General features: G+C 40.6%; 1 protein-coding gene across 1 annotated transcript; it reads left to right on the top strand.

The window, feature by feature from the left end:
* Positions 1-1791: 1791 nt before the first annotated feature.
* Positions 1792-13980, top strand: LOC117248524 (acetylcholine receptor subunit alpha-like). Its single transcript, XM_033613695.2, has 9 exons — positions 1792-2038; positions 5554-5696; positions 5786-5830; positions 6343-6452; positions 6902-7097; positions 8146-8383; positions 12710-12933; positions 13148-13387; positions 13481-13980. Exons 1-9 carry the CDS (start codon positions 1996-1998, stop codon positions 13607-13609), a joined length of 1368 nt encoding a protein of 455 aa, XP_033469586.1. The 5' UTR covers positions 1792-1995; the 3' UTR covers positions 13610-13980.
* Positions 13981-14204: the final 224 nt, after the last annotated feature.

The raw sequence follows: 14204 nt of genomic DNA, 5'->3' as shown, positions 1-14204 counted from the left end.
TGCAGCATGTCCCAGATTGCTAGCAGTTGCTAGGCCCTGAGGAAAACGGAAAGTGATCAAGTTGTCTTTGCACAACATATCCTCATACAAAGGTTCATATGATATTCTGCATTTAGTGCCATTATATCTTATTGTGACATGGCGTGACATGATGTGACATGACGTTAAATACCAACACATTCTCACTCCAACTTCGTCACGTATCAACGTTTAGTCATGGACTTTCCATGTCCAGTAACAATGTGCAAGGTACCCTGGATGCGTTGGTTGTTGAAGTTCTAGGACACCATGTCAAGTTCTGACTGTTACATGCATTGTCTTCTTTCAAAATACACTTCTGTTTTCACAGGAAATTTAATGTATACATACAGCCTCTTTCAAAATAAATGCACTACGTCAGTACAACACACCTGAATTTACTTTTTTTTTTCTTTCAACAACAAACGCACATGGTTAGGTTTAGGAAAAAAAGAAAAGGGTTTGGCTTTATAATCTTACGGGACATCAGCAAGTTGGTGTTTGTTGGACTCAACCACCACCACTCCAGCCTGCCCCACTTGGACTTTCGTTCTTGTCCCCCCATATGCTACGCTGATGTTAAAGGATGGCTTTTATCATCTGTGTCTAAAGCTGCAAGTCACTGCCCAAGCGCCAGATTTTGACGACTTCGGAGTGAGACCAGGTTGTAAATACATAATGTTACATTAAGTACATAATCAAAATAACTCAACGCTGACAACTTTTTGTACACAGGACACAAACCCCGGTCTGCCTGATCAAAGTCCTGTGTTTGTTTGACCAACCTTCCACTCTGACCTACTTCCTTACATGAACTTTATGGCTTTATGTATTATACATGAGCCGACTTCCTCCTTTGATTACCTCATATGAGGGAGGACAGTCTGCAGCACATATGTCACATGATCACAGCCTCCTGACTCATGCTCATGCTTTGCAACACCGTTGGCCACAATAATATGGGTTGGAAGCGTTAGGGAGGGAGATGAAAAGTCGTTTCCAACTGAAAGAATTTCATTCTATTTGCCCGAAGTGTAATTTTAAGGTTTAGGGATTAATGTTCAAGGGAACCTTTCATAGCTATACAGATATATATATATATATATAACAGATATGCTTATAAATACATTCATTCACATGCATCTGATAATGTCAAGATTCAAAATCAAGTACCAAACAGTTAATATTTTCCTTTTAAAATAAATTCTTACTCGGTGAAGAATATTACCACATCTGAGTTGTGGTAATCTCTTGTAAATGGTTTCTGGAGCTTTTGATTGCATCACATGATCTTCCTCAGCAAATGCATATTGATCAGGTGACACAATTAAAAGCCCTAACAGCTACTAAATGGTGTACAGACCTTTTTTTTGGATACTGTTTCCAAGGTCAAACATGAACTTGACTTATTTCATTCTAGTTAGAATCCAAAGCTTTAACATGACACCAAATATGTCACCCAAACTAAAATGATGCATCACACATTGACAGCTTTTACTTTAAACTGAAACTATATCCATGTAAAATCATTACTCAGTGTGTGTCTTCAAGGGGCTAAACATTATATGGAACTGTGTGTACGGATTTAAAGACAGCGCGGATAGTTTATCACTGACACAAGTAAAAAAAGGCGGCAAGCATGTACTGCTGCGTCGCCTCTCACCTCGAGGTTGTGTGTGGCCAAGTTCACGATGGGATATTTCAGTGGTGGATTACTCCGGCATGTTGATCTTATAACACTTGACAAAGAATGTGGCCCTCTCAAATGACAAGCATTGGCAGCCGGTCACTCACATCTGCTGTCAGACAATAACAACAAGGCTGCCAGTGGACAGCTTGGAGCTTGTACACTAAGTCATTTGCCAGTGCTGAAAGAATGTTTTAGGTGGGTCAAATCTTTTTAATTCTCAAGTGGTCAACGTGGGCAGCGTGTCGAGGTTGGATCTTGCTTTTGGATGCCTGGGTTTATTGGCAAGAATGAATACTGTACTTCTCGGTTTCCATCTAGTCATTCTAGCAGGTAAGAACTTATTTAAAACTGAAGAAAAAGGACATGTGTTGCTTACCTGTAGGAACATGTGTCTGTCTGCTTTGCTTGACTTTAAAACATAATGAAGCTAGAGAAAGTTGGAGCCTAAAAAAACAGCTGCTAAACCCTGTATTAAATGCGTGTGTTGAAACTGCTGTCAGGTCAGTGAAAGTTGATCCAATTCAAACAACAAAACTAATGAGCAAATTTTAATTCTGCGCGAACCGGCTCTTTGATTGACAAGGGCATGTGTGCTGTTTTCATTTTGCTTTTCAACCTTTTGTCTGTCTGTCACCACATGAAGTCACCTGCGTAATTATGTTCAGGCAATTCCTTAGTTTACTCACTTGAATGTCTGGAGAATCATTCAACCATTCAAACAACATGTTGCTGTGAAATGACCTTCGTTTCAAGGTCAGCTGAAAAATGAAAGGGGATCTCGCTCTGGCTTGTGACAGACATGTAGTGGAAAGTGCTGAAGAACATCTCTATTAACAACCTTACAGGGGTGCCATTGCATGTTTGAATTTCCAAATTTAGACCCCAAGTCCAACCATATATATGCAAATGTATACATCTACACTATAAAGGTTTGAGAACATGTGCTTGAGTGCAATTCCCTTGTGGTTATCTCTGCTATATGACCTGGAAAGTACATTCAAAACATTTAAAATGAATATATATGCATATATATATATGAAATGAATATATATGTATTTAATCAGCATTATTTTCAAAGCTTTGCTCCACACACACTGTGCACACACCAAGTAAAAGTGGGTCACTTTCAGTCTACTTAAAAAAACAACATGTATACACATGTTATATTCACATGTGCCTTACACCTATAGTATGACACTAGTCTCTATAAACAGGCAACCCCCGGAGATCTTGCCTCTGGGAGAAGAGCGGAAGAGCCCTAGTTTCTGGTTGTAGGCTGTTTGTAGTCCGCGTGATATTGACCAATCACGTTTGAGCTGGCTGCAGTTGTTGCCAGGTTAAACGGTCCGTGCGGTGAACTAACAAGGCGGAACATAATTGGCGTCACTGCAAACTCTGAATCCATCGCAATGTTTCAGCATATTTACTTATATATAAATGGAAGTCGGAAATGGAAATTCGCCTCCTCCGCCCTAATCAAACTACCCTGGAAATCTAGAGTTCTCGCGAGAGCACAATTTGAATTTGCTCAGCGAGTCACTCTGGCAATCAGTAATGATGCTCATTACCTATGCTTTTGGAGCCAAGCTGCACCAATCACATCGGTGTACCTGATATAGGCGGGCCAGAGGCGAGCTAAACAGATGACGACAGCGCTGCGACGACGAAGTCCGGAATCAGTCAGTAAACACTGCAAGATGGCTACGGATGAACACCAGTTGTTTGAAACGGCTTTGGCTTTTTCTCTAAAAGAGGAACAGAAGACGGCGCTCAAGTCTTTCCTTTGCAAGAAGGACGTTTTTGCTGTTTAGTCTAATCTACCAGTTAGCTCCACTTGTAGCTAAGCGTATACGTCACCCCGTGTATTGTTCTGATTGGTCATAGTGTTTTCCAGTTGCGTGTAGTGATATTTATAAATGCATTCTTGGTGCTGCCCCTCGAGTTGGGCCATTTTCATTACTCATGACCAGACCCTAAATCTTTCTAGATTTGGGTCTGGATTTCCAGGCTATAATCAAACCGGAAAGCCAAAATCGGGGGTCTGCCCCCAGAGGCTGTATTTGCCGTCTGCCGGAAGTCAGACGCCGAATACAGCCGATGGGTTCCGAGAATGGTATGACACCTAATGTCACATCTATTTTCAGCTCATATTAAATGAACTCATCTCAAGTGTCAGATGTTCTTAAAGGAGTATTCTACTCTGGCACGACATGGTAATGTGAAGCACACTCAAGAGGCAGCTTGAGGAGTGAAGAAACACACATTTCACTGTCGCAGTACCTTCAGTGTAATTAACTGTAAACAACAGTAAATAAAGATAAGATAAGATAAGATAAGATAAGATAAGCAGCTGAAGAGTCAGAAACAAGAGAAAAAGGGGGGAAAGTAACTGAGTAATACATACAGATAAAAATATGAAAAAAATTCAAACTAGATAGAATAAAAATAATAGCAAATTTATGTACATTATATTGTAAATGGACCTGCACTTGTATATCTCCTTTCTAGTCTTCCAACCACTCAAAGCACTTTTTGACATTACAAGTAACATTCACCCATTCACACACACATTTATACATTGGTGCCGCCTGCTACTCAATTTTTAACACACTCACACACTGATGTAACAGTAAAATGGGGTTCAGAATCTTGCTCAAGGATACTTCGACATGCAGACTAGAGGAGCCAGGGATCTAACCGTCGATCTCCTGATTAGTGGACGACCTGCTCTACCTCCTGAGCCACAGCCGCCCCAACTTTTCACTTAAACAGACACTGTATATCCATGATTGATAGCTGCACAGGCTAACTGTAATACACGTATGCTTTCTGGCATTTTTACTGGAAAGATATTTAAATATATAAATATCATTGCACAGTAGGGAGAACAGTGTTCCTCATTAGGAAAATGCACAATAACTTTTTACCGTATTAATACAAAGCAGGGGAGATGGAACGTTTTTCTGGTCAAGAGACGGAGAAGGGAACCCCCACTACATACATTGTATAACATTAAGTTGGACTTGAGATAATTAACTGACTATTATGGGGTCTTGAGCAGTCATTTAGCAGCTAATTGGCAAATATGGGAAAAAATGTAAGGTGGAAAAGGCCTTCTGTGCAGAGTTTGCGTGTTCTTCCTGTGTCAGTGTGGGCTTTGTCCGAGTACTCCGGCTTCCTCCCACAGTCCAAAGACATGCAGGTTAACTGGTGACTCTAAATTGCCCATAGGTGTGAATATGAGTGTGAATGGTTGTCTGTCTCTATGTGTCAGCCCTGTGATAGTCTGGTGAGCTGTCCATGGTGTACCCCGCCTCTCGCCCAATGTCAGCTGGGATAGGCTCCAGCCCACCGTGACCCCTAACAGGATAAGTGGTTACAGAAAATGAATGAATGAATGAATGAACTCACACGGTTGCACAAGGATTCATAGTTAGCCTATCATTAATGTTGTGTAGTGAAAACTAAATAGGTTTTATTAATAGGCCAATTTATCTTTGCTAATAATATTTTGGATTCACATTATTGAGTTTTTAGAGATACACTTTACTTTTTGAAAACACAAAAAAACAAAGACTACATTTAATTTATGAAGAGGTAATTTGGTGACCACCCTAAAGTAACACAGAGGACCCTCTAGGGGTCACGGACCCCCTATTGAAGACCCAGGATATAAAGGTTATGTACATGTAAATGTATCCAGGTATAAGTATATTTATATATACTGAATACATGACATAGTGTAATTATATGATTAATCACACAGTATAAGTATGGGTATGTAGTATAATATAAATCAGGCCTATTGAGCCTGTATGGTGTGTTTCTTTTTGATTTCATTTAAGGCGCTGCCTGGGCATCCACTGATGAAACCCGTTTGGTCAAAACCCTCTTCACTGGCTACAATAAGGTCGTCCGCCCTGTCAGTCACTTCAAGGACCCGGTGGTTGTTACCGTGGGCCTTCAGCTCATCCAGCTCATCAGTGTGGTGAGGTCTCGTGTCACACGCCATATCACCATCATCTGTTTAATATTCACTGTCATCAACTGTCTAAACACATTTATCTGCTTTCACAGGATGAGGTCAACCAGATTGTCAGCAGCAACGTGCGACTGAAACAGGTTTGATACATGTTGTGCACTATTTTTATTAATATTATTCTCATTTATTTTTATTTGTTCTATATATATATAAAGAACACCTCTTCAAACAAATTTACACACACCTTGTTTAGTTAAGATACTGTGTACCATTCTCTCTTGAAAACATTGGATGAAATTCAGGAAACCGTCATGTGGCAGTCAGTGGCAGATCTTCCTTTTAGCAACATAGGCAGGCGCCCAGGGTGCCCCCTGGGAGGGAGGGCACAATGGGGGGATGGGGCAAGAGAAGTTTGCCCAGGCTGTGCTAGATCCAGAACTGGTCACAATTGGGAATGAAATCCACAGAAACAGAAACAGATATGTGCCTAAGACTATGTAAATTTCCTACAACATGTTTATTAGTACTGTGAAAATGTAGTCTCACAGTCTGCATGACATTTTCTGTCATAACTTTTCTTTCACAAATATAGAACATACATCACTGAAGTACCGTCCATTGGTCTAGGTGTCCTTATCTGCTTTTTTTTCAGCAATGGAAAGATGTGAACTTGCACTGGAACCCAGAGGATTACGGTGGCATCAAAAAGATCAGAGTTCCCTCCACTGACATTTGGCGCCCTGATCTGGTTCTGTACAACAAGTATGTTATCAGGCTATATTTGCTCCATGCCATGTCCCTCCTTTATTTTTCATTAAAACTTTTTTTGTCCATTACAATAAGCTTTACATGACAAAGAGCTACCAGACCTCTAAAAACAATTAACACACCTATCACTGATGTTTTGAATCACACTTTCCAATACTCCAGTATGCAGCGTGTGAAAGCTCAGATTTCATTAGGCTAAATCTGGACCCTGTATTGCAGGTCCCCCACCTCACCCTCCTCCCACCATATGCTGCGTCTGACACGCTGCTTTTTTCCCTGACAACCAGCTCCGCTGCCACAACAACTTTAGCCAAGCTGAGCGCTGGTTGGCTGGGGTGTGACAGCAGCACTGACCCATCCTCAGGCACTGATGTCCCCCTGCGTTAACATTTAGCTTATTATCTCTCATGTTGATGCTGCCTGTGTTTTCTCTGTGCCCACAGTGCTGATGGAGACTTTGCCATCGTTCACGAGACCAAAGTGCTGCTGGAGCACACGGGAAAGATCACGTGGAACCCACCTGCCATCTTCAAGAGCTACTGTGAAATCATTGTGCTGCATTTCCCCTTTGACCTCCAGAACTGCAGTATGAAGCTGGGCACCTGGACCTATGATGGAAACTTGGTCGTCGTCAACCCTGTAAATCTGTTCAGGCCATTTCAAAAGCCCTTCTTTACAAAGCTAAAAGAGAAGATTGATACCACTTTCATATCCCTCTATATAACATAAGGCTATAGCCAGCAGACAGTTATCGTGGCTCAACATAAGTATGAGTAAAAACAAGTCAATGAGTATTATTGGAAGAACGTTACTGGAAAAGTACGCTACCTGGCAACAGTAGTTAATGCCGTCATTGCTTTTGTATACTGTAATTATTATTGTCACCACCTGTTACCCCCAGAACTATGACCACTTTGTTTGCCCCAGGGTTGCCACTCTTTTAATGAGACCGTTTTTTTTTTTAGCTTTTTACAGTGATTGCTCACATTCCTTCACACCCTTCAGCAAACACCCTCTTCTTTCCCAGTGTGGAGGCTATTTCTTTCCGAGAATTTAATGCCATTTGACTGTCCCTGTGGTTTCCCAGTGACAAAGAGTCATAGTGACGTCTTTGCAGGCGAACCTGCTTGGCCAGTCCTCCCTTATAGACAATAATTCATGTATTAACAAGTGCCGCAACAACTTTTGAAGCCTTAGTGCTCAACACAAACAATTTGACATGATGACGTAATTTCCTGGCTTACAAAGCTCACACCAGGAACACTACAACAAGCACAAACCCAGAGAGCAAATAGATGTATTTCCCAAAATGTCAAACTATGCCTTTAACAATGCAAATGGTGTAAATCACCACATATTACAAATATTATTGCCCATAGGTGTGAATGTGAGCATGAATGGTTGTCTGTCTCTATGTGTCAGCCCTGTGATAGTCTGGCGATCTGTCCAGGGTGTACCCCGCCTCAGCTGTCAGCTGGGATTCACTATAACATCACAACCCACTCTGAAACCACAGCATCTTAAATGTATGAACATAACCTAAACCCAGTTTAGTGCCCTATTTAACAATCACTTGTGAGCTCAAATTCAGAGTGCAGTATAATAATAGAAATATATAAATTTTTAAATTTAAATTTAAATGACAACCCATCCTTTAATCACCCTGTTTATTTCCTCTCTTCACCAGGACAGTGACCGCCCTGATCTGAGTAACTTCATGGAAAGTGGAGAGTGGGTGATGAAGGATTTCCGTGGCTGGAAGCACTGGGTTTACTACGCTTGCTGCCCAGAAACCCCATACCTGGACATCACCTACCACTTCCTCATGCTGCGGCTCCCTCTGTACTTCATTGTCAACGTCATCATCCCTTGCATGCTCTTCTCCTTCCTGACTGGCCTTGTCTTCTATCTTCCTACAGACTCTGGTATGTTGACACTAAATTCACATTGCTTTTTGTCACTGAGATATAACAGTAAACAGTAGTTAATAACATATTTACATTATGACATGAAGGAAACATCAGTGCACAGTTGTTGTTTTTCTGATTTTCAAAAACCAATAAAACATGAAATGTACCAGAGAGCTCAATATATATTTAAACGTTCATCACACACAATATATATGCAGTGACTCTCATAATAAATAATATATTCCCTATGCTCAGATGCTTTATCTCATTGTATGTCTCTATATGTGGCCACCATTCATTTTGTACATTTTATTTAGCTGGAGGGCGACAGCTGCATGCTACATTGCTGATACAGTCATGCACAGTCCTCTATGACACAGTTATCCTCTCTTTAACAGTCCTCTTTCTGTAATTTCTAGTCTGTTAAGATTGTGCATCATACTGAAATGTAAATGTAGCAGCTGTTGTGTTTGGCTTTGTTGTTACTGGACTGAAGGGAATCTGTACATTTAGTTCAACATTTTGGGAAATGCTTTTATTTGCTTTCTTGCGGAGAGTTAGATGACAAGATTTACACCTCTCTCATATTTGTCCGTTAAAGGAGCTATATGTAAGAAATCTAAAGCAAATAGTCGTAAAATCCTCCTAATATGTCACAGAGACTAAGGAATAATGTTCATATAACATACTGATCTCACCGACAACAATAGTACAGCCAGAATATTCGCATTTAAAAAAAATTTTTACGGTTCGCAAATCATGTTTATGTTTTGAATTTGTGTTTTGGCCTGTTGCGCCACCCACTGCCGTCTACCAGTCACACGGTCAGTAGAGTCTCAGCATCAGTTACAGTTATGACTGAGCTACAGCAGCACGGCAAGCAGCATTAGCAGCGTCCCAGTACATAGCATTAGCAGCTGGCTCCTCAGCTATATCCTGGCAGCAGCGTTAGCAGCAGAGAAGCCGGACTCGCTCGAACGGTCCGCTGGAAAACCGAAGATCAAGGAAGCCCTGCCACGGCAGCCGCCCGTGGGCAAACAAATCAGTCTCCAGCGTGCCGCTGTCCAGCAACCTCGAATCTGTAGGGGAGGGGGGGCGGACACGACTCGCGGCAGTATTTTGAATTGGAGTGCAGTAACCGTTTTGGCCACATTCTTACATACAGCGCCTTTAAATATGAAGCTTCAGCCAGGAGACAAGTAGCTTAACTTTGCACAAAAACTGGTAACAGGGAAACAGCTGCCTACCAGCACCTTTAAAGCTGACTAATTGGCTCACTGTCTGGCACCCTCATGGTGGCAACAATACTCCCAGAAATCACTGTGCCTGGCCCAGGCCCTCAGGAAGTGCATTGCACTTTGAATCCAATCTGACATAGTGGCCAAATCGTGTAACTACAACTTCCATGTCCGTCACATGATGCTATTGGACCTAAAAAGACTTTTTGCATAGACTTACACTGGGAAAGAAACATTTGTAAGTCACTGAATACATTTTGTTGAGCATCGCAAATGCATCGCAAAATGACTCCTTTCACTACCGGGGTTTAATCCATTCGATCCGATAACATTTCATCACGACATGTACAGTTCCCTCTTGTCAGATGCAGTCTTTTTCACAATACACTCAGAATGTTAAAAACCTTTTTTTTTTTTTTTTTTTTTTTTTACATTTATTTCCTTTTACAATAAAAACATGTGGTTAGATTTAGAAAAGAACCCAGAATGTTTTGGCTCAACATTCAAACGGGAAGCGAACAGCTGGCTCCTGGGTAAAAGTCTGGGATTTGTTGGACCCATACACCTCCATACCTGTCTGGCCTTCATGGACATTCCAGCTCATTTAATTATGGTGTTGCTGGTAGAGTTACAAAGTAACGCTGCCTGGTGGGGTATCATAATGCTACAAAAGATGCTTTATCACATCGGTGTCTGACGCCAAAATCACCAACAAATTTAGCGGTATTTGACAAGTTGGGAATGAGAACAGGCTGGATCAGCTGGTGGAAGTCTCAAGTGTGCTTGCTCCATGGGCCCAATGATGCTGAAGATCATATTTTTACACCCTGGAAATCAAACCTTTTTGGCTCCATGCGCCACTGAGCACCTTTCATAGGAATGACTTTGACCCTGCCTCCAACATCCATTTCTCTTTATTCATCCACAGCCCTGCGAAGAAATAGTCTACACAGAGCAACCCATGAAACTGTAAATGGTTGATTTCACTTTGCATTCTTTGTGCTAAGCTAAGCTAACCGTTTCCATGCTGTAATTTCATGTTTAATCTACATGGAAGAGGTCTTGATCTTCTCTCAGCAAGAAAGCAAGTATATTTGTTTCCCAAATTTCAAACTATGTCTTTAACATGTGTGACAGTAAGTGTCAGTCACTCCTGAAATTTTTGCTCAAGAGAACTAGAAGATATAGATGTACACTTCATGTGAATTATTAGGGATATGCCAAAACAAGGTAGTTATATGCAAATTATCAAAAAGCACTCATGTCTTCTGTAATCCAGCTCCATTTTCTTTATGATCTGCATTTTCATGATATGATATGAAAACTGAAATATGATATTACACCTTACATCATGTTGAACAAATCCTTGTCCCTAATTCTGAGGTGTCCCCACATCAGCTGCTGCAGAAACCGCACTGCTTGTGTGCGCATCTGGCCGCGTTCCCAGTGTGGTCTGCCTCATTACCCAGGGTCCCTCTGTGCTGTCATGTCTGAAAGCAGGCCTTTGCTTTAATGTATAATACATCACTTGATCCCAGTTTCTGATATGACTGCTGACAGGGAAGTGTGGAGGAGATTGCTGGTGCCAAAAGATGCTCTCTCTGGGATAACTGCTCTTACTGAGCAACAAAAACAACACGTCTTGCATTTTATTTGTGAAACGGTGTCAGAATCTGTTGACTTGTGCTATTGTTAGGTTTAGAAACAACAAAAAATGCCTCTCATTCTTTACGTGTGATTTGCTGGTGTCAGTGAACAGTGCAGTTACTGCGTTGTGTAAATTCTGAAAGAGGAGTCCTGATTGGAAGGGAAGCATTTACTCATAGAAACAGCTCTCCCTTGTGGCAATATATTAAGATTGCATGTTGTTGGTGAGCTACACATATTGTTTAGTAAAGTGTCAGCTCCACATTTTCCACTCGGGTTTTAGGGTTCTTTCAGTTTGTTTAAATAAAACAGAAGGTGTAATTGATGATGGACATTTCTTAATTATATTACTGAAAACAGAAAGTATCCTCTTTAACTACATCTATGTTCAATTAGACATAATTTTGACAGATGATATGACCTAAATGTCATATGTACATTTTTGCTTTGTGACCCCTCAAAAATAAGAAATGTTGACCTGTGACCTGTCGTCCCTTGGTTGTGAACTACTTATTTTTGCTTATTATTTATTTTTAGTCGTCAAGAGGTAATTTTATCCAGTGATTAACAAGAAAAAAGCAAACATGAGAGGAAGGTCTGAGAAATTAAGTAAATAAGATACTGAATTTATTTAAGTTTATTTAATCTGTGACTTTGGAAGCAGCACATGAAAAACACTCACGTCAGTGCCCTTCGAGTAGCCGCTTTAAAGCTTTTGATCATATAAAATAAGCAAAATCAATCTGATGATGAAGTGTTACTAAATGGACCTTGAGTTGAGATTGGTTTGTCAAATGTTTTTTTTCCGGCTTTCCCATCCTGTTAGTTACATCTCACACGACCCCTGAGATTTATCCTTCCCTTCCAATCATGCCCTGACCTAGTTCTAAATTCCCAGGCTATGAAATTTAATGATTTGTTGCATTATAAAACAATGCAAATATTGGTCATAAATAAAGTCACTGTCACACTGTGTACATTTTTTTTTTAGTACAAGACAGCAAATATGATATGAGAGGCATTTCTACATTTCTAAGTTCACCACTCAAAAAGCTGAAATAAAATAAAATAAAATAAATAATCAAAAATAATAAAAGACTAAAAGGACACATATTTCTGTTGCTAGAGATAAATTATGGACGACAACGCCAATATTTATTTATTTATTTTATAGTATAGCGTATATTGAAAAGTATGTGGGACAGGCATATATAAGCTTTTTGCAGTGACTGCTTAATACACAGACTGTTGATATTGTTTATTATTTATATTCTTATTGTATAATTTGTGATGACTGTATAAAGCTCTACTGCTACTACTGCTGACCTCCACACTGGGAAACACCTGTCTAAATATTGACTGACCACTAATAATTCTTGCACAGCATCTGTATATTGCATGATGTTCTGTCAGTATTCTCTAGCAGGAGCAGTGAAAATGTTTTTGTGTCTCCCAGGTGAGAAGATGACTCTCAGCATCTCTGTCTTGCTGTCTCTCACTGTGTTCCTGCTGGTCATTGTGGAGCTGATCCCCTCTACCTCCAGTGCTGTACCACTCATTGGGAAGTACATGCTTTTCACCATGGTTTTTGTCATTGCCTCCATCATCATCACTGTCATCGTCATCAACACCCACCACCGCTCCCCAAGCACCCACACAATGCCAGACTGGGTCCGCAAGGTGAGCACAGAAGAATAAAGGCACAAATTATGATTATTATTGTTTTGATTGTCAGTCCTGCTCCCAAGCTTGGAAAGCTTTGGAGAGCAATCCATAATCTTTTTCCACTGTATTATGTTGCCATCTAGTGGTGGCAGAGAGAACATCTTCATTTTTTATTTTCCAGTACTGTATTTCCTTGACATTGAGCATACCTTCTGTCTTTCTCTGACAGGTTTTTATTGAAACCATTCCCAACATCATGTTCTTCTCAACAATGAAACGCCCAGGAAAGGAAAAGCCAGCTAAATCCAACATCTACGGTGGTGATTTTGACATCTCAGATATCTCTGGCAACCAGGCCACTTCTGTCCCCTACCAGTCACCCATTATCAAGAACCCTGATGTCCGCAGTGCCATTGAAGGAATCAAGTACATCGCAGAAACCATGAAATCAGATGAGGAATCCAACAATGTAATCTTCCTCACACATAGAGTGTCTCTAACGTGGTCCTTTAACAAGTCTTTTTGCTTTCATTTGACACTATTGTCCCTCTTCTCTTTCCAGGCTGCTGAGGAGTGGAAGTTTGTGGCCATGGTGTTGGATCATATTCTGCTGTGTGTGTTCATGGCTGTGTGTCTCATCGGCACATTAGGCGTGTTCGCAGGCCGTCTCATTGAGCTGAGCATGCTCTAAAGGCCTAAGCCTCATGTTAGACCGGTTTAACCTCTCTATTGACCAGTTTGTTACTCAATGTGAAGTGTATGACCTTTGTTTTTGAAGCTACTGTATTCAGCACTCACAGTATAAACAGCCTGTTGAAGTCTCTGTTTGCTTTTTGGTGTTGGAAGAATGATATTTGTGCATGGAAACAGTCGTGCTGTATACAGTATCTTCAGCACGTTTTATGTTAGAGTAGCGTTGATTTTCTTTTTTAAAAGGATATATGTGTGAAATTGAACTGTTGAATTGAACTGTTGAATTGATTCAAAAGAAATATCTGAGATTTTTTCTTTGACATGTTTATAGGGAACAACTGAATAAAGGGGGTTTTGTCAGATCTGTAAGTGCAGTCTTGCTCAGTGTCCTTACTGTGAATCCTCATGACCTGTAAATGACCGGTATGTTGCACATTTTTAAGTGTTCTATGTATCTAAAGGTGGGAAACATAAAAGTAGAGACTGGAATAGGTCCAATACTATCACACATACACTCTGATGGAATGTAGACCACTGTTTGCCACTGCACTAGTTGTGTTTATTTTTCTGTCAACCCTCTATTTGACATTCAA

This window comes from Epinephelus lanceolatus, chromosome 14, assembly GCF_041903045.1.
Source record: "Epinephelus lanceolatus isolate andai-2023 chromosome 14, ASM4190304v1, whole genome shotgun sequence".
In the NCBI taxonomy this organism is placed as follows: domain Eukaryota; kingdom Metazoa; phylum Chordata; class Actinopteri; order Perciformes; family Serranidae; genus Epinephelus; species Epinephelus lanceolatus.
The sequence above is the reverse complement of the archived record's forward strand: the minus strand, read 5'-3'. Positions and strand labels throughout refer to the sequence as shown.